General features: G+C 39.2%; 1 protein-coding gene across 1 annotated transcript in view; it reads right to left on the bottom strand.

The window, feature by feature from the left end:
• The window catches only part of Tmx4 (thioredoxin related transmembrane protein 4), a 33,643-nt gene extending 12,131 nt beyond the window's left edge, over window positions 1-21,512 (bottom strand). The window contains exons 1-5 of the mRNA XM_051144699.1: window positions 21,244-21,512; window positions 10,419-10,534; window positions 6,427-6,472; window positions 3,918-4,046; window positions 169-214 (exon numbers count right to left, since the gene is read on the bottom strand). Of these exons, the coding sequence (XP_051000656.1) occupies window positions 169-214; window positions 3,918-4,046; window positions 6,427-6,472; window positions 10,419-10,534; window positions 21,244-21,407 (501 nt within the window). The 5' untranslated portion in view covers window positions 21,408-21,512. The remainder of the gene's footprint in view (window positions 1-168; window positions 215-3,917; window positions 4,047-6,426; window positions 6,473-10,418; window positions 10,535-21,243) is intronic.
• Between the last annotated feature and the right edge of the window lie 513 nt (window positions 21,513-22,025).

The following is a 22,025-nucleotide window of genomic DNA, read 5'->3' on the forward strand; positions in this document are numbered from 1 at the left end:
TTCTCTATAAATGGATTGTTCCATGACGAACCAAACATGAGAGTAGTTTTACAGCTTAAGGAAAACAGAATTTTCCTTACACATTTTCATTTTCCTATTGTTTAAAAGGTACAATTTCACTCATTAAAAATATACTTTCAAATATAGTAATTGTTTAAAAGTACTCACCCAAATCTTGCCAGAGATGCTAAAAAGACCAGCCATTCCAGACATCCTAAGAAAAAAAGAGAAGTATCCTGGTCATATACAAAGACAAAAACCAAGCAAAACTCAGGCCAGGGAACACACCTTCACTGAGCCTGCACTCCCTGCTCTCTCTCTTCTATTAACTTCAATTCTCAAAAAGATCAGATTTCACGATCATTATTTAGACCACTCTGCTGTAAATACATTCAAAGTCCTTGGCCCCTTATCCTTTCATCCTATAAAAACTACAACTATGAACAAATTATATATATAGAAAGACAACATAACCTGCTGACTTCCAAAAGTGAAAGCTCAATACTGTCTCGTATGTAACTATCATAACTCATTTGTTTTTCCTTCCTTTCAATCCTACACATCCACCTCAATGAGCACTGTCAACTCACAAGCACAAACACTCCTTGTATGTCACTGTAAACTCAGAAGCCATCGTGTGATCACTCCTATCGTCCTATCAAATCTGAGCCTGATCAGCATATCATCTTTGTATCAACAGCAAAGTCTACCTGGCCTAACATACACCAATTTATGAGCCTGTGACTTAGATTTTAACATGTTTGTTTTGGTGATGACGTGATTCTTTCTGTCTTCCCTTCTTTCTGCATTATTATTTTCCCTCTCTGGTATCACTCTCTTTAGCATAAAGACATGTCAAACTCACCTCTATCTTCTGAACTAAGCAATTCTGCCCCTCACATGGCCCTCAAGCTTCAAAGGAAAGTTCTCTCAGTTTCTTCAGTGGTTGAAACCATTTAAATTTGGCTACATCCTAACCACCATTTGCCAGGGCCACAACAATGTCACCCTGCTGTATTCTACGTCCTTGTCAGAGTTTATCTTTCTTTGCCTCCTGGCATCATAGGACACAAGTAGTTACTATTTGTTTCTTTAATATCTTTTATTTAGTTTCTAAAAAATATTTCACCCTTGTTTTTCCTCTGCCTCACTGGCACTGATTTTTCTATTTCCTTTCTTAATTCTAATTACATGCATTTATTGTATGTATGTGTAAATACACAGTTGAGCCATTTACAGTGGCCACAGAAGAACTTGCTTGAGTCAGTATTCTCATTCTACCTTGTGGCCCAGGGATCAAACTCAGGTCATCAGGCTTGCTGGCAAGCATCTTTACCTCTGTGTTATGCCACAGGTCTACTTCCTTTTGATGTCTTCCTTAGTACTTAGCCTCTTACCTTTGAGGTGAGTTGTAGATTTATCCCAGGCACACTAGTCTTTACTTCCTACATGTTTCCTTTCATTCTAAGCCTCACAGTCATGTCAAAGTCTTCTGTAATTATGTTAATTAATTCTTTACAGGGAACTATCTACACCCACTCTACTGAACAGCTTTACAGAGTCTAACATATTTTTCTTCCTTTCTAATATTTTTGTTAAGACTCTCAGAATTTCACACAATAAATTTTGGTCATATTCACCCCAATTCTTCCCAGATCCACCCCCACCTCCTTACTGCCCCCTTGCTTCATGTCCTAGGAATAATGGAATAGGACGTCAGTTCTATTTTGTTGGTTTTCGGAACTGAGGCCATGATTAAAAGGGACGGCTGGGTGCATTCGTATTGTGCCGCTAATGGTGAAATGATGAAAGCGTTTGCCAAGAAGATTTTCATTAATCAAGAATGAAAGTCAGAGGTTCGAAGATGATCAGATATCGTCGTAGTTCAGACCATAACCGATGCCAACTGGCTATGCAGCAGCGTTATTCCCATGACCCACCGGGCACCATCTGGGAAACCAAAGTCTTTGGGTTCAGGGGCCAGTATGGTTGCAAAGCTGAAACTTAAAGGAATATTCCTAGGTGTGGGGCCATCCAATGAAGTGTGGTTAACATACCAGGAAGTCACGCCCTTAAAAGAAAACTGAATTTTTCTTTCAGAAAAGAAATCCAGGCCAGGTGTGGTGGCGCAGGTATTTAATCCCAGTACTTGATTTTAAGCTATCCAGCAGTTTTTATGTTACATGTTGGTCTAGGACTCAGGTGTTTATGACTTCACTGCGTAGGCTTGCTTTCTCCACTACCTTATCAGATAACTTAAAACTACCAAGACAAATTGCAAAGCAAACTATAGAGATATGATCATTTTAATTAATTTTAATTAAAATCTAATTGTATCACTTTCTCCTTCCCATTCCTCCCTACACCTCAACGCACACAAAGCTCCTCCTGCGCTATCTTCTTCTGAAACTTATGGTGTCTCTCTCTCTCTCTCTTTCTCTCTCTCTCTCTCTAAATGTCTAGCAGAATCTTGATGGTGGGAAATAGCACGGTGCACCAAGTATTGAACAGGAATCCCGGAGAGATTTTTGTTGTTGTTTTCCTTGTAAATGCTCCTCTTCATGTTGGCCAATTCTACCTTACAAAATCAACTTTAAATCTACTTATTTTCTCCATCTCTACCATTGACACCCTGGTATAAGCTGCCTTTCTTTAGGCTGGATACTGTAAAAACCTTGTAACTGCTTTCAATCGACCTATTCTTGTCTTCCCAAATATCTCTTCCTAAAAGTCATTTTTTCTTTTTGCATGTACTTATTTTAAAAAAATCCCTTCCTGATTGTGGTCACAACCCTGTACAACCTATCTTCAGCTTACTGCTTACTCACCTTAGGCTCTGTTCATCCTTTCACAGTGCTCCACTCTGCCACCATGCTGCTCCCCAAGAACTCTATACAGCACTTCCCCAAACTCAGGCTTCTGTGTGGGCCACCATCGTCCTGTGGCTGTCAGCCCTGCCTTTCCCCAGCCCACAGCTCCTCCTGTCCTGAAACTCTCACCTCAAGGCCCCCTTCAGAGAAACCTCTCTTAACATCTCCTCAAGCAGGCCCAAGATCCAAGTTTTTCCATCCTAATATAAAAAAATCTGGTGTTGTTTTAATAGGTCTCTTCAAATGATCATATCTCTATAGTTTGCTTTGCAATTTGTCTTCATAGTTTTAAGTTATCTAATAAGGTAGTGGAGAAAGCAAGCCTACACAGTGAAGTCATAAATACCTGAGTCCTAGACCAACATTTAACATAAAAATCAGTGCTCAGTTATTTATAGAATGACATGCCAGAGGTGAGCTATTTTTAGGATACTTTCCATACCTCCTAAGCACTAACACGTGTCATGTGTTAAATGAAATACTATTACATTACATTGGTTCTATGGTATTAAAAATATTTTTACACTTGTATATGCAAAATAAAATTATTTACTAATATGGCCATTCAAGATTAAAGCCAAATAAGGAATGAGTGACTGCACTTCAGCCTTATCTACTTTATTAAATATTATCAAAAGCTATCCCCAGAAACATTGTGCCAGACAGCCTACACCACCGCCAGTTTTATTTTCAATGTAAGTCACAAGAATCCCTGAGTACTGTAATTTAAGAAACATTTGTCATTCCAGATAATGGCAACCAGCACTCACACTACATTTGTAAAGAGAAAACAGCTGGCACGGCTGGCTGCAAAAGGTGGAAGAGAGGTTTCCTGTAATGCCCCTTAGCCCAGCCACTCACATACTTCCCACTGTACTAAAACCATTCTCAGTGCAGGTGCGTCACAAACCAGAAACTCAACATGGACAGTAGAAATGTGCAGTCTAGATAAAAAGAAAGGAATATGAGAAAAATTCTAGACTTGTAAGGTCTACACATTAACATGGAACCCGTTATTTTACACACAGCACTTTACTGATAACTTACGTTAGAGAAGCTGGGGACTTCCAGCCAGTCAGAGGCTCAACTGATTGCCACTTTTTCTCTAAGATGTAATTCTGTAAGTCTTCATAGATTCCTGAACCACGGTAACGGCGGAATATCCCATCTTTTGCACTGTAGATTATAAAATCAAGTACAAATTAGATAAATCAAAATAGTTATTACAGAATACTATTTAAAGTAATTATTGATCACACGTGTAAACTCTGCTTGAATTTTAAATTAGCTCAAAGAAGAAAAAACTGTAGCCAGACATAAACCAGTAGGCATGTACTATTCATTCTAACCTAACACTAATGAGAAATTCTAAAACTTAAAGTGTGTAACCTATAACCTTAATCTAAATTTCTAGCAATATTTAATCAATCAATTCATTTGCTATTGCTGGGTCATGCAAGAGGAACAACAAAGGGCTCTAGAACGCGGCCCAGTGGCTGACATACCCATCATGGGCCTGTCTTGGTGAGGTCCATGCTGTTATGGGGTGTAGCTCTGCTTGTTACCTTTGCAGTCTTATAATCCTCCCAATATATGAATTGTGTGAGGGCTGCAAAGGGGGCAATATCATTTGCATACATAATAGGAATGCTTGCTCTCTTTCAGGTATTGTGTAGGGCTCTGCTACCTCATGTTGAGCTCTGGCCTTCTCTGGATAGCCAATTCCATGCTCGGACTAAGAAGAACAGACTCCCTTTCTCAGCAGAGCCCTTCATCCCATGTAGTCTGCTCACTCCAGAATTTTGTAAGAGATGTCACATAGAAAGTACAGGCCGGGGTTCTAGCGCCACCCCTGTGGCCAGTTGCATTAGTTCCTAAGGCAGCGGCTGGCAGTGCAGCACAGGAGTCTCTAGAGGAAGCTAGTGCAGATGGGGCAGCGGAGGAAGAGCCCAAGCACTGCGCTATGAGGTTGTAGGCCAAACACACCCCTTCCAAGGTGCACATGAAGCCAAAAAGGGCCACTGCAGGAAAGGATAAATCATCAGACAAGACAGTGCAAGCAAAAGGGAAGAGTGGAGCAGAAGGCAAACAGGCTGAAGTGGCTGGCCAGCAAGCTACAGACCTGCCTGCAGAAAATGGAGAGACAGAAAACCAGAGTCCAGCCTCTGCAGCGGAAGAGAAAGAGGTCAACTATTCATTGTGTCTGTCAGTGACCCTGCCTTCCTCCTTGTACAACAACCCAGAAGAATGTTTTTATCAACTATTTTGTAAATGCAAGTTTTTTAGTAGCTCTAGAAAGATTTTTAAGAGGTGGGGAAATCCTACCTCATCCCATTTTTTAAATGTAAATGTAAGAGGTTAAATCATTTGCTGGATGTTTATTTTTTGGTAAAACCAGAAAATAGCAGAATACTGAATCAGGAGAGGCTGTGACTGTCTCAAGGATCACCATAACATTCCATAGAGGGGGCTAGCTTTATATCCTACAACACAGAGAGCACTAAACGGCAATTTGGAGTCTCAGTTATACATTTGTGTTTGGAATATTTTCAGTTAGATCTGTTCTCCCATTTCCTAAGAAAGCCAGTCCTTGGTCCTTGCCCTGTCAGAACTGTAACATCTCTGGTTATGGCAGTCCATTTTTTTTTTTTTTAACAAATTTGATAAAATGTGCTGTGAAAGGTGGAAATTTTGAGAATGTACTGTTTGTAGCTTAAAATTGTGAGTCAGTGGAATTGAGGATTATGCGCATTTGGTTGTTATGTGGGGCCTGAAATGCCACTGGAATAAGTTCAAAGAGACACAACACATGGCTCTTCATTTGGGTACGTGAAGACAATGTGTGACTTCAGAGTCTGGGATGCTGACCTGCCTGCCTTCAGGGACCCAGACCTGTGGGACCAAGGGCACTGGCAACGTGGAACTTAGCATGTTGCTGGAGCAGATTAATGATTCAACTACCACTTTGAAAAGAACCTACAGATGTAGATTGCTAACCATGTCCACCACCCTCAGAAAGAATCTGGAGAAATAGATTGCTCAGTAAGATTAGGTAAACATGTTGCTATTGGCTCTGATGCAGAAAATCTTAGGGAAAAAATAGATTGTTGAGCAAAGTTAGGTAAAGATGTTTATGCTATTGACTCTGATACAAGAAATCTTAGGGAACAATTGGAAGTTAAGAAAAAGTACACTCCTAATAGTAAAGCTAGAGCCTTTCTGAGGTTACAGAAGCCAAGAGCAAAGCACATGTCTCACATCCACCTCTAAGCATTCCCTCGCTCACCATCTCAGCTCAGAAAGGACTCACAGGGAGAATCCACACATGCCCTTTCCTTCTCTTCATTCCTAATGCACTACTGAGTGAAGCCGGGAGTTCTGTTCCCAAGACTCCATTGAATGTGCTTGGCTTGTGTCTTGAATGACCCCAAGTGCTATATCCCCAGATCATTTTTCTGCCATTTTCCCTTCACCTCTCATTAGCATAGCTCACTACCACCTACTTAACGTCTCCCCCTCCTAATCTTTATAAGATCATAAAATTAATAAAACTTACTGAAAAAATGCTGGGAGAGTGGTAACAAAGAAGCGGCCACTCAAACCTAGGAGAAGCATAAACAGAAACAGTTGAAAGTTAAACTCCAAGTAACTCAAGTACCAAGTGCTGAGAAGCATCAACAGCTATATTTGTGGCTTGTGGTAACTGTGACCACATAAACAAAGATCACTGAAATTATTGATTTACATTTATTATCTTTTGACTTAAAGGAAAAAACTTTAGTCACTTTTATTTCCTAATTCTAGTTACTGACACATACATGCTTATGATTTAGGTGTTACCCTAGAATTTTCTGGTTTATCTATTACTTGGGAATGTATGCAAGCTAAAATAATATATAGAGCAATATATCTGAGTTAAATACTAACTTTCTCTACCAGTTTTATGGCTTTAGATAGTTTTTAAATCTTTAGTTTCAGCTGCTTTATCCATAAAATGGATATATTAGCACTTAATTACTCTAGAATTAAATTATGTTAAGAACATAAGGAAGTCCCTACATATAAAGGACTCAACAAGTTATAGGTATTAAGTACCTCAGCTGGCAACTTAAAAAAAACAACACACTCTTCACTACAGGGACTCTGGTAGTAGGGCCTCCGTACCACAGTAGACAGACAGCTCCACGCCCATGCACATAGTGGCAGCAGTAAGTAGACTGAATAAGTTACTAAGTAAGAGAGAGAGGAAGATAGATACATGTAGTTGAAAACAGAATATGTTGAGGACCTGGAAAGAATCCAAGGGTAGATGTGATATTTCATTATACAAATATATGAATACCTCGAAGAATAAAAATTTTAAAATAAAAAGAACACTTAAAATAAAAACAATTTAAAACATAAGGCAGGCTCAGTGAGGCAAGCTGGTAATCCCAGCACTACAAGTCTGAGGAATGCCTAGTCTATATACTAAGTTTTATGCCACTTCAAAACTACAGTGATGCTTCACAACATGCAAAATATAGTAATAAAATAAAGATACTTGTATTATTCCATTAATACATATTTTAAAAAGACTTAAAATCCTAATTGTTTTATATAATTTTGTGTATTTGTAACATTTCCAAGTATTGTACATGAATCATACTTATTTTTCATTTGTTTTTGCAAATCTTTACTGAACATATCAAATGTCATACTACCTATAAGTAAAAATAAATAAAATAAAGGTCTCCTTCATTTACCAACACTAAGACACTTCTTTGTTTGAGGAAGTCTTAGTTCCTGGAAATAACTAGATGAAGAAAGCAGGTAGTGTTCTCACAGAGCACAGACGGAAGAGTTTATCTGATCACAGCCATGGCCTCACTAAGACACTATACAAAAAACAGCATGCAGCAAACCTAACTCACAATGAATGCAAGCATCTCTCTGCCCTATAAGTGTGATCTGCAAATCAATTATATTTAGAAGAGTACCTGTACTAAGTGGAGGAAAAGAACATAACATGAAAATAACACATCCTTGTAACTCTTCTTCTTTCTACCTACCTCTCTTGCTGAACAATACTGACAAAATCAAGACTCTGTGAGAGCAAATTAAGCTGCTCCAATTTTTTTATCTCTTCAGTCACTTGAAATTTGATGCACTGAAGCTTTGCTTTTAATAATATTGACAATGATTTCACTGTTTTTATGAAATAAATCTGTATTTAATAATACCTATGATTATCTGGCTGGGCTTGCTGACTATGTTCCCTTACAGAATGAGGAGTCAGACATCCAGTCACTTCTCCTAATCAGCTATATGGAATTTTGCTCTAACCACATGAGGCCTTGGGGGAAGGGCTAGAGCATACAGGCAGAGAAGGACAAGGAAACTATATACAGGAGGACTCCATCTATTAAGCCAGGAGGGAGGCATCATCCTCGCTATGGGCAGACCTTCTAGTGTGGCAGCTATAGGGTTATGCACATTTGCCTGTAACCAAAGGGAAGGCAAGCCAAATTGCTTGATGACTGTTGATACTCCTCCATGGAAGGAAGGGCTGAAGGATCCTGGGACCCCCACTTAAAGATCCAGCCAGTCCACCCATCAGGTTGCATCCATCTCCGTCCTACTTGACCATGATCTGGGGAAGGAAGAGTATACAGGCAGCGAAGGACTAGGGAAGCCGACTCCATTTACACAGCTATGACGGAGTTGTCAACTGTGCAGAATGCAGACCCTCCAGTGTGGCTGCAGCAGCTAAAAATAGAACTGTAGTAGAAAAAGAAACTACTAAAAATTTAAAAATCCATATTTTGAAGTTTTCTATGATAAGCCCCAAGTTTTGTTCTTATGTATAATAGTTATTTTTAAGTGATAAATGTTAATTTGTGTTTATTCGGAATTTAAAATGGCCTCCTATCTTATATTAAGGGAAAAGTGATTCTTTTTATTTATAAATTATAGCTAGCACAGGTATATGGAATGGCTCATGAGTTCACTATTCGAAAACCAAAAATGAACTATCTGATTCAAGCAAGAATATCATAAAGATTAAAACTCCAAGGTATCACCTCTCAGATTATTCACTAGAGAGAAACGAGAGGATGGTTCTTCACATTTTCTGTATTTAGTGTTGCTAGGTTTGCTAAGTGTTCAAACTTAACTTCACCAATGGTGACAATAGGAGCCTTCTGATGCAGTGCAACATGAATTCACAGCACTATCTATACAGTACTCTTTCTATAACCTGAATGGAATCACATTCCTATAGCAAGCTTCCAGTTTATAGAAAACAGGAGAATAAGATAAGTATTGCCATAGAAAAATGTCTGTAAATCGTGGACTATTCTCTTACGCATACTGACGCCATTAAAAAGAGAAAATAATTCTAGACTAGGAGAAACTAAAAATGCTGTAAAGTTGTTTTAACTTCCTCAGACAATGGGATAAGATGAGAGCTGCACCCAAGCTTTACCAATGCATGGCTTGTGCTGAGCCCAGAGCATTTCCATCTAACTATCCCTAGGTCTAGGCCTGGAAGTTTCTAGTTTCTGTACAATCTAATCTTCTGCAAGGCCAAATCTTGAAGGCTTCAGCGTCCAGCCTCCATCTGCTAACCTTGTCCTAGAATGTTTTCGGCCTCCAAGACTTACTGCTAAATAAGCTCACCCTTTCCAGTTTTTTCTGAACTTTGGCTGGCTGGTTCAACTCAACTATTCTGGCTGAAAATTCCTCTCCAAGCTGACTGATTTAAATTGGCTTCTCTCAGCTTCTCACTGAATTGTTCTGCTTGGGAAAACTGCCTCTGAACTTCATGAACTGAATTGCACCGAACTGCACCGCTCTGTACTTCCGAACATACTATATTCCTGTACTGTATCCCTCTTCCTCCTCTCTCTACACTACTCCCACGTAGCTTCTCTTTCCTGTCTGTACTCTTGATTTATTTGGGTGTATCCTATCTCTGACTCATTCTGTCAAATCTTTCTCTCATTTGCCACTTTGTCTGTCCCTCAATAGATGTCATCATGTGGGATTAAAGGTGTATACTAAATTCCAGCCAGAAAGATTAAAGGTATATAATAAGGAGATGTTTATAAAACAGCCAGATTGCACAAACCTGGATCTTTGGATGTGATCCCTTGCCAGAGCAGCCATGTTTCTGGATTAAAATTCCTCTGCAAACACTTAATAAAATCCAAGTTATGAACCTTGATTGGATCACAATTCAAAAAAAACTATACAAAAATCAATGGGAAGCCAGATTTGGCATGCTAAAAAAAAAATGAACTATCATGATATTTACAACTTACTGACAATAAATGTAGCAACAAACAGTAATAATAATAAATACAAATATTAATGTATGTATGTTTGTATGTGTGTGTGTGTATGTATATGAGTAAACACGCACATCACAGACACTTAAAGGTCAAATGGGTCTGTTGCTTCTAGCTGGTAAGTTCAACACCCTACTTGGCAAATTTTCTACACATACAAAAAGTTCTAAGTAGCCAGTTGCTAAACTTCCCCACCTAAAGATGACATTTACAGTACCTGGTTCTTGAATGACATCCACCTTTCCCACGCTGATCTGAAGTGTGTCTCCATTCTTTGCAAAAGTTTCCCATTCAGAATCAGTCTGCTGGCAGGATGGACACCATGGGGCATAGCTGTAAGAGCAGAAGAACTAATCAACATAAACTATGTGGAGTAAAATCTATAAACAAAATTAATACAACAATTGAAGATAAATTCCCAACTAAAGGGGGAATAAAAGCAAGCTTTCCAAAGTTATTTGACATAAAAAGTGTATTTCCCACTTATGATTTTATATACAAATATTAATTCTATTGGAAAAATGAAGTCTATTTTCAAAATTTATCTTAACATATAAAAACACTTCCTCCATATGCTTTTTTAATAAGTGAATCAAGTTTTATCCTTTTTCAGGTATCTTTCATCTATGAGGCAAATATGTTTTGAGCACCCAAATTAAAATAACTTCCAATGATGTCTCAATACTAGCCAGGCCAATTCCAGATATCTAAAATTTATAGATGTGATAGGCAAAGACCAAAGAACTGTCACTACTGGGTGCCCTCGCATGCTTGCAAGTATGTAAATACCTGTGAAAGTTCTTAACTTTTCCAAAGAAAAGAAGAATGACTTAACAATTTTTAAACACTTTAAAAAGTTAAGAATATCTGGGCCTTAAAGCTGTAACTCTACTTTTTACATATACTTTCAGCTAAAAACAGGCAGTGACATCTCATAAGGGTCTACAAGTGAAAGGGACTTCTGCATGAAGGCCTAAGGAGAACAATCAGCCAAGAAAGGGTTATCAAATGTTCAAGCAGGGAAATGGTATAAATGAGTAAGAGAGAGGAAAGACACTTTTTACAGCCTCAGTGAAAATCAAGGACTAGAGAAATATACTTCCTGTGTAAGGGCATTGTTGTGTAAGCATGCAGACCTGAGGTTCAAATCCCCAGACCATGTGGTAGCATGTGACTATAGCCCCAGTGCTGTTGAGAATCAGACACAGGGAGATCTTTGGAGCTTACTATAGGCCAGGCCCCTCCAGGTTCAATGAGACACGCTCTATCTTCAAAGAAATATCATAAGCAGGCCTCTATTTAAAAAAAATAACGAACAAACAACAACAAAAATACTATAAGAAAACACACACACACACGACCCAGATTTTAAAGCTGAAATTTTTTTTCTTAGTGTTGAATCAAAAGATATCAAAATGGGAATAGAGTGATTTGCTGCTTGTAAAGTGTATGGAGTAAATAATTTTCCCAAAATAATGTGTTCAAATTCTACCCTGGTGCCTGAAAATGTGATCTTATTTGGAATAGAGTCTTAATCAAAAAAAAAAAAAAAAATGGGAGATGTTATAAAGAGATCACACTTATTTGAGATGGGGCCTACATGTAGTAACATAGTGACAGTTCTTACAGGAGGAGGAGGGAGCTCTGACACTGAGGACAAGCACAGAGGCACACACCAGCAGCCACAAGAAACTGAGAGCAGCACAGAATGGACACTCCCACAGTCTCCAGAGTAAACCAACCCTGACAAACAGTGACCCCTGTAGGCCTGTGATCTCCAGAACTAGGAAAGAATACGTTTCAGTTATTTCAAGCCTCCAGTCTGATGTTCATTTGTTACAGGAGCCTGAGGAAACTAATACACAAAGCAAGATAAAATTTGAAAGCAGGACTTCAGTTAAATAAGCTTTACAGGTCTTAGAGCAGTGGCTCTCAGCCTTCCTAATGCTGTGACCCTTTAGCACAGTTTCTCATGTTGCGGTGGCCCCAGGCATGAAATTATTTTCCTTGCTACTTCATAACTAATTTTGCTACTGTTATGAATCATAATGTAAATATTTTTAGACAGAGATTTGCAAAGGGTTTGCAACCCACAGGTTGAAAACCACTATGTTAGAGGAATGCCAGGGCAATGTTTAACATAAAATATGTGAACAAAAAACCCCAGCATATTCTGGAATTCCACATGAAAATAATAACATGACACAACTTAAAGAAAAATGAACAGTTTCATAATGTCACAAAAATATATTGACAGAAGTGGTGAAACAATTTGGTTTAGTGATACTTAGAAGATAAACTCTCTAAAATAAAACGATCATCTTCAAAAATTGGAACAGAATATTCAAGGTGAAAAAAGTCACATGGCACACTTTGAAAAAAACATTTCAGGATGCCACCAATTAGACATAATTTAGTAAGTCTAATTAAATTGAACTTTTAAGATTTAGAGTCAAAATATTGAGGAAATAAATGAAACAGATTTTAAAAATTTGATATCACTAGATTGTTTCCACACAATGAGTGAATGTTGTACCTATATAAATTACAACACCAGGGGCTAGAGTGCAGCAAATTACATGTCAATTCATAGTGATGAACATGTGTGACCTCAGGCACAAGTGCATTGTGAGACCTATCTGTTGGTCTGATGTATTTTGACGCTAATTACTGCTTGCTGTCTCTCTGCGCCACCTGTATAGGGCAAAAGGGATAGGTGTGGCTAAGGTTCCTGGGCTTGGGGAGACAGAGAGAATCTTGGGAAGGAGACCAGAGGAAAGGGGAGAGAGAAGGTTGCGCTATCATGGGTTAAGTGGAGGAGAAGCGCGTGGCTGGTGTGGAAGGAGACTTGGCCCAGATGATGATAATTAGCAAGCATATGGGATTATGGATGGGAAGTAGCTTGACAGAAATTATTAGAAACAGCTGGCATGGTTGTCCCACTATGGGAAGTAGTTTAGGAGATTAACATCTGCCCTGCCCCAGGTTAACTAAGGCTATTTTAAAATATAACAGGTGTCTGTGTCTTGATTGATTACTAGCAGCTTATACTGCCATAATAATAGTTACAGGCCTGATAATAAACATTATTAGGCCATCCTGGTAATCTGACTGCAACTCCCATCTCCCCCCCCCCCAAAAAGCTAATTCTCCTGATTTTTAAAAATTGGATTTATTAATTTGTGTGTGTGTGTGTGTCTTATCATTGTTTATGCCATGCCTTTAAAAGAGAAGCCAAAAAAGAAAAGTAGTAAGCTAGTCAAATTCTAAGGCTTGCTGCCATTGTTGTTTCTTTGTGTTAAGTGCTTATGATTAAACACAGAGCCATGTGCATGGCCACGGAGCTCTACTCTCTTAGTTTTAGAGATAGACTCTTGCTGTAAATAGCTCAGGAGAGCCCAGATTGGCCTTGAACTTACTTGTAAGTCTAGGATGATTTGGAATGAGCAACCATCCTGCCTCAAAGTTGGTACTAAGGTTACAGGCACGTACCATGTCCTGATAAAAAATTCTTTTAAAATCTTATTGTACAGACTTTAACTGCCACTTAAACAACAGAAAATTTTAAATAATGAAATTTGGAAATATTTTGGACATTTACATATTAAAAAAATAGGTAGGGATGTTAGCCACAACTAGGTGGAAGTACTTATTTTAAGAAAGATACTAACAATTAGGTAAAATCAGAAAGAGAAATTTCACTTAAAAATGTTTTTATTCACCAAAAAAAAAAAAAAAAAAAAAAAAAAAAAAAAGGCAATTTTTTTTCTTTCTTGGTTCTACTTTCACCAGTGTTTCTTAGAGTACTCAGTTTTCTGAGTTTTTCTTGTTATTACAAGAATTAGCTGGACAACAGATATAGGCAATTTACTTAGGATTTACTTTAACAAACACTCAACTGTGACAATGAAAATGAAAGATATACTAGGCTCACTGTTCTACAACTAAATAAATTAAATTACAGTGTCAACAAATGATACATTAACTACACCAATCAAGTGTGGTTGACTTCCCCATATATACAGAAGGCAGGATCTCACAGCAGAGGCCCTGGTCCTTTGCCTCTTCTGTGATGATCCCTGAGCTTTAGTATAGTGATTGTGTTATAAACTATCAACTGAGGTTAGGCACACCACAGTCATTTGTTCTCTGCATTTATGCCAGATATGGATTTCTGCAATGGTCTCCATCTGCTGCAAAAAGAAGCTTCTTTGATAAGAAGGTAGAGCTACACTTATCTGTGGACAGAAGGGTACGGATTTAGAATACAGTTAAAAATTCTATTGTCTTACAAAAGTGACAGTTAATAGACTTTCCTCTCCTCTCACCAACCGTAGATAATTAGCTAGGTTGACAGTACTAGGCATAAATTCCCTCCACTGAGTAAGCCTTATGTTTAATTAGACAGCTCTTAGTTACTCCTACTGTACCCTTTGGGCTATCTTGACATGCTGGTCATTGTTGTAGCCTTACACATTACAGCTGGGGAGGATTACTGATTGCTTTTCTCTTCCGGCAACTTGCATAGCACCTTTAGATACTAGGAAGGATACCGCTCACAGAGGGAGGAGGCTTTAGGTCCGTTCCAGCTCTATTCTTCACAATCCTGTGTCTGAACTATATGGTGCCTTCAGCAGCTCATCTTACCTTAAAGTTGGGGTAAACAACCAAGGGGAAAGGCAATTGTGTAACAACATGGTCTGGTGCTTTGTATTTGATTGTTAATTATTTCTCCCCTGAGATCTGCTTGCTGTCTTTAAGGACCACTCGTGTGTCCCAAAATGATGTTTAAAATCCTTGCCTCCAAGTTACCTCGATTGGCTGAATAAATGCCCACACCTGGGCAGGGCAGAGTGAGGAGGTATGGCTAAAGTTCGAGGGCGTCTGGGAAAGAAGGATCTTGGGTAGGAGAGAGGTACTTGAAGAGGAAAAGGGGGCAGATTCGCCATGGTATAGGAAAGAGCCATACAGGCCAGGAGTAGAAGGAGGAACTCTGAAAATGAGCAACATAAGCAAGTATTTTGGGATTATAGATGGGAAATAGCCCAGATAGAAATTATTAAAGCATACGCCATGGGATGGGGGCTGGGAGATAATGGAAGGTAGATTAGGGGGTTAGTATCTGTCCAGCTTCAGGTAACATGAAGCTTATTCTAAAATATAACCAGTGTCTGTATATTTTACTGATTGATAGTGGGTTAGATAATACCACTGTAATAATTACAGGCTAATTTTATAATAAACATTATTAGCTAATTTTCACATTTCCTATAACACAATTGCCTAACATTTAATTATACATGTAAAGAATAAAGACTAAAGCGGTATGAAAACCCTGCCACCTTGCTTGAGTGAGGGAATGCAATGTTCCCAGGCATAATGAATCCCCAAAGGCAATGACTGCTTCATCTCCTGTACCTAGAACAGAGACTAGCAGGACCAAGCTATGGAAAACACTTAAAGCATCAATAAGCAAATGGGAGATGACACACATGTTCTTTGAATGATATTCTTTAAAAAACTCAATAAAGAAATAACTAAGTGGCATTACTTATTCATTTAATCAAAAACTACTGACCACTTGCTATTTAATAGTAAGGCTCTAGAGTTAAACAGAGAGGAAGAAAAATCTTATTCCTCTATATAAAGTTTATAGTGTCATGGAAAAATGAAATATTTAATACAAAGGCATATAGCCAAATTTATATTTACTAGTTGTGGTTAAAACCATGCAGCATACACAGGTATTGTAAAAAGGGAGTTTCCTGAGGAAAGTTATCCCAGTGGTAAGGAGTGTCAAAATGGGCCTGCAACAATAATGTTTGTCACCTGCAGGAACTAGAGAGGATAAAAATATGGATGGGTCCCTGCTTCCTAAAGAACAGCCTTCCCTTATGTGATCTGGATGCTGATCAGCAGAAATGCTAAGAGCCTAAACCAGAGCCAGTCAGACAAGCATTCTCATTTACCAAGGAGCTGTCCAGCCCAAAATGAAGAGCGTCCTATTGAGGACGACTGATAAATGTCTAACGAAAGACTACTGTTCAGTAAGCAGTTGCTAAATAGTTGACTGCTACTCACACTATCTCCTTCCGAGCTCAACAGATGGCCAGCTCCCTTGAAATCAAGGTTGCACCTCCTTCACCTTCACTTTCCCAAATCCACGCCTCTCCCCGGAACCTGACAAGTACCAAGCAACCATTCAGTGACTACTTCCTAAACACTCAAACAAGAAAACACAATAGACTATTAAACTAGATGAAATTTAACTGTTTGAAATGAGCAAGTCAACATTTTTTCCTACAGGTAGAAGGAGAACACTGGAAAGACAATACTAAAACTTTGAAGTCCTACAGAAACACAAGGCTACATAACGAGGTATCTAATCTCAGCTCTGAAACATGAGTAGTCCACGAACAAAGTCAGAAGCCATGCTCCATAAAAATTAATTCCTTTTATAGAAGTAAGTCAAGTTCACTCCAAAACATATTTTATCCAGCTGATAGTATAATTAAGCACATCAAAATTATGCTGCATGGATATCTAGACAGCTTAGACAGCTCTTTGGATTGGGAGGAAACACCATCAGAACAGTACAGAGAATGAATAATATTGCATATTTTGGGTTTCCAAAGAACAAAAATGACAAGAGAACTAGGGAAGGCAGGGTAAAGGAGGGACTACAGAGAGAGACAGAAAACACTAAAGGGATTTTGAAAGCCATACAGAAACTTACTACTGTAGAATACACATGAAAATAATTTAAATCAAGTCACCATATAATGGAGAAGACAATTTTCCAACTAAACAACTTATACCAAGAAGTAAAACCTCTGCATCTTGTTGAGTTGTAGGACAAAGGGGTCCCAGAGACCCTTACCAACATCAGACTCTTGCCAAGGCTATTGGTTCGCTGCTGTTAAAGACACCACTTACTCATAACATCAAACATAGAGAAATCAAGCTGGAGTATCCAAAAAGCTTCTGCCCTACTGCCTAATGTTCATGGTGTTGGAAGGTACTTGGCATAGTACTGGAGAACTGCTATCATCAATAACACCCAGCCACAAACCCTGAGACCTACAACAGTAACCTGCCTACACGATAAACTGCTGCAATAGTGGAACAAATGTCATAGAAATAGCGAACCACTTTTTAATTGAAGTTAAGGCCCACACAAAGAAATAGAACCCATTCCTGACATTGCTAAAGTGGCCAAGATCTAAGGCTACACAGGCCACGGGCTCTACAGGAAAGCCTATTATTATTCCTGTGCCAAAGGAACACAGCAAAAAAATGACTCCTAATGACATGTTGCTGTACCTGTAAATCGGAGTCCTGCTCATAACTTATCCCAGGGGTTCCTCTTGAAGTGGGTAGTAATTGACAGAGACCTATAAGTGGACAACGTGAGCAATGAGAGACACACAGCCCTCCCCTCCCCTCAAGGCTCAGGGATCTATGAAGAAGAGGAGAGGAAGACTGTAAGAGCCGGAGATGATAACTCCAAGGAAACAGTGTCTGCTAGAAACAGATGGATAGACTAATGACCTGACAGTATTGCACAAGACCTGCACAGGTTTAAACTAGACAAAACCCTAGCATGGAGGAGAAGTGGGCATACTATCCCACCCCTAACCAAGAAGGTAATTACAGCTGATACCTGCTAGGAAAGAGAAAATCAGTTTTCTCCAGTGGAGTGTCCCTGGGTATATTAACCAAAACAGACTCCATGGTTCTTTAAGCACTTTTGCCTTGGTTAGCAATTTTTTTGTTATTGAATTTTTTTAAGATGTTTGTTGTTTGTTGTTTTTGTTGGTTTTCTTATTTGGGTTTTGTTTTGTGTTTGTTTGTTTGTCTTAGAGAGAGAGACAGAGAAAAAGAGAAGATAAAGTTGGGTGGGTAGGGAAGTGGAAAGGATATAGCAAGAGATAGAGGGAAGGAAAGAATATACAATACATTTTATGAAAAAATATAATAAAAATTACATTAAAATATAAATTATAATGAAAGACTTTTTAAAAAGTAACATAACAGGAGCCAAGTAAAAGTTAGAAAGTAATTAAATTAAAGGTAGTTTATATAAGCCAATAGAAATTAAAAATAGCATCAGAAGTTGTTTAAGGACAGCAATCAATTATAGTGAGAAAGAAGAAATGGTGAATAAACATTATAAAATAATACATGAAAATAAATGAGAGGAAAGCATAGTGTACAACAAACCCATAACATTAATGAAATCTAAGTAGTAATGGAGTCATTTTGCAGCTTTGTAAAATGTTTCAAAATAAAAATAGTAAATTATCACAAATTCATCTCAACTGGTATTTCTCAAATAGGATAGCTTTCAAAATTGAAAATCCAATTCCAAGCACAACAAACCTTAAAAGACAAGGAAAATTTAATTAGTTAAATTTTCGATAGCTATTCATGTCTCAAACTACCAAACACTGCTAGGGTTTAAGAGCAAATGATTAGTACCAATGTAGGCATGAATTGTGTTACAAGAGCTCTGTATGATTCAAGATACAAAAGCTGATTCCCAAAGAAAGGTAGCATATAAACAAATGAAGGGCTATCATTTAAAATAATGTCAAATTTTTCCAACATTATCAAAAAGCTTTCTAATATACTTCTTTACAGAACACAAATGCATTTTATCTGAAGGCTCCCAATGACCTCCAATTATAAGACCAGATCATCTGATAAAACATTGACTTGAGAAGTCAAATAGACAGTTTAGTGCATGGATATTAGTGTGTGTATACATGTTTGAATGTGGTTGTGCATATATATATACACATATATATGCATATGTATGTATGTGTGCATATGTGTGTGTGCATGTATGTGTAGGCAAAAGATCAACATTGGGTGTCTTTCTCAATTTCTCTCCCCCTTATTATTTGAGGCAGGGTCTTTCACTGAACCTGAAGTTCCCCTATTTAATAAACTAGATGACCGAGCAGCATCAGGGACTTCCCCACCTACATGTCCCAGTGTCAAGATTATATAGACACGTATAGCTGTACCTTGCTGTTACACGGTGTCAGGGATATGAACCCAGGTCCTCAGGCTGTGTGGCATCTCTCTTATATACATGGGGGAGTAGCTATTTTGAAAGAATAATACAAAGTATATTTATAGTAGGCCTATAGTGGTCCTGAGAATACAAATAGGTCTTATATTTAAATGATGGAGTTTTTCAAAGAAGGATCAGCAACATCAGATCCAAAAATACAGGAAAATAGATTTTTAAAAAATGATAGGAGTCATGGTATCTCGTCTGAACCAGTGTCTGGCATCCAGAAAGAAACGGGATATAATAGCATACTATAACCCCATTTCATTGTCACTTCCTATCTACCAATCCTGAAGTATTTTTGAGTGTCTCAATATATATCTACCATATAGCTGGACTCATGGCAAGACACAGGAATGGATGATAACTATCTAGGCTGGGGCATTTTAAAATAGTAAAATATGGCCCATCCACAGAACCAACAGTTGTTAGCCAGCACTGAACTAGAGGCTTACTGGAACTTACAAACATCCCAGCTTAATTGTTCTCTTTTCTTTAAACAGGAAAAAAAAAAGGGGGGGGGGGGAGATAGGAGGATTCAAAAGGAATCATTAAGGAGTTAGTTAACAGCATTAGATACGAGGAGACCTTTCTTTGTGACTGTTTTATATTTCATATAAAAACATACACACTCTGCTCTAACCAGAAAGCTAGAAAAACAACCAAGCACTGAAAACTGACAGTGCTAACAGAGAGCTTACACCTTTCACCTCAGCACTCCAGAGGCAGTGGCAGGCTGATCTCTGATTTGGAAGCCTCTTATGTCTACACAGCTAGCTCCACTCCAGCCAGAAATACACAGTAAGATCCTATCTAAAAAAAGAAAAAGGGTTTCTCTCAAATAGAATATGACCTCATTCCCATCCAAATAGGATACTCATAGCCATAGTCTTACAGTTTCACTGCTTTGATGATTTAACAGCAGCATTTCCTTTGGAGGCTTAAATATCTCTATAGTGTGAGGGGATAAATATGCACTCTGTTCCTTAAATTACGTATTTTTTTACCCTGATCTAACACTATGGTATTCACAACACAGGTGTCCACATACAGTCTAAACTAAAGAAATCAAAATGTGGCCTTGGACAAATAAATTTTACAAATACAATTTTGAGAGGATCTAATTACCAAATGGTAGTGATAAATCTGTATTACCTGAGACCGGGGGCTATGGTAATGTGGTCTCATAAATTATGTTTCCATAGATTTTTCATTTTCCCTTGATGCCCACGAAGTCTATAAAGCCTATTCAAATGGCTGTTCCCTTCCCTGGTATTAATTTTATGCTGCAATCAACATATATCCCTTCCCTGGTCCTGGACTGCGGCCCATAACCTTCAAGCAAGGTTCTATGCGCCACCACAAACCGATTTTCTGTTGTCCAAAGGGGACTATTTGTTAATGGCCTTTTCTTTATGCCTGCCATTGGCGAAATCCAATTTTGATACTGACTCGAAGCCCTAACTCTAAATGTTATGGCATCAGAATTAAACTATAACCGTTTTATTTAAGTCAGCCACCCATGTTAATGTTTTATCTCCACAATGACAATTCAAAGTCTTCAAAGGGGAAACTAGTATTTCACACAAACTCGTGCTGCAATGGCTAATTTCAACACATATCTTACCCTAGGTGTATGCATCCCTGAATAGCTGCTCCTTTTCTAGTTTGGGGTATGCCTCTAAGAACACATGGTTTTCTTCCCCCCTTTATCGCCCCTCCCCTTTGGTATACTGCCTCCTCTATTTCTAAAACACTTAAAGAGGCCAAGGATGCTGGCTTAGTTTCTTCACCCGCAACCTGACAGCGACGGGGTTAACGTGCGCATGCTCCCTGCGAAGGCCGCAGCCCGCCACTGCAGATGCTGGCCGGGGCGTCACCGCAGCCCCGGGCCAGTTCCCCATAGGATGGCGGTCGCCGCGAGGACCCGGCACTGTGCAGGACGGGTGGGCACACTCACAATTTCAGCATCCACTCGCCCTCCATCACCAGCGTCCAGTTGGAGGCGGTCATGGGCTGCACCCGGCTCTCCTCCGCCGGCAGCGCGGCCTGTTCCAGGCCCTCAGCCGCTGCTGTCGCGAGCCAGGCGGCCAGGAGCACCGGGACGCAGTAGCTGGCTGTCATGGTGGCGCCCGCGAGATAGCTCGCTTCACTGAGGGCGGGGAGCAGTGGCTGGGCTTCTCACCCGGAGCAATCGCCCTCAACGAGGTCTGAGGAGAACCCCAAACCCGCCTCGGCGCCGCGCTCCCAGCCACGCCCGCCGTGCCGCAGGGTTGTCTCTTATCTGCCCGCCCGGCAAGGCCACGCCCATCCGCCGCAGCCACGCCCCCAACGCTCTGCGGGAAGGCGGTTGCCAAAGCAACTGTCTGCTGTTTGCCAAGGCAACTGCCTGCTCTTTCTTCTTGCTGTCTTGGCTGAAAATAAGCAGATGACCCCCATGTTGTTTAAGCGATGGCTTGCACTCTCTTTGCTGTCTGTTTTTGTAAAGGGAAGTGTGGCCAGTGCCTAAACAAGCCGCTTTCATGGTAACACAAACATCTTAAGATCTGTGCACTGGACCATGCTTACTAGAGGGAGGGATAATTTAAAAGCTCGCTGCATAAGTATACTGGAGCAGCACCACTGGAGGAGATAAAACTAAATTAATGATAAGTATAGATTACGCAATCTTTAAAAAAATAAACCTTTTTAAATTTTATAGACTTTCAAAATCTGTGTACTAACCAAATGGGTCAGTCTGTA

This window comes from Acomys russatus, chromosome 4, assembly GCF_903995435.1.
Source record: "Acomys russatus chromosome 4, mAcoRus1.1, whole genome shotgun sequence".
Lineage (NCBI taxonomy): Eukaryota > Metazoa > Chordata > Mammalia > Rodentia > Muridae > Acomys > Acomys russatus.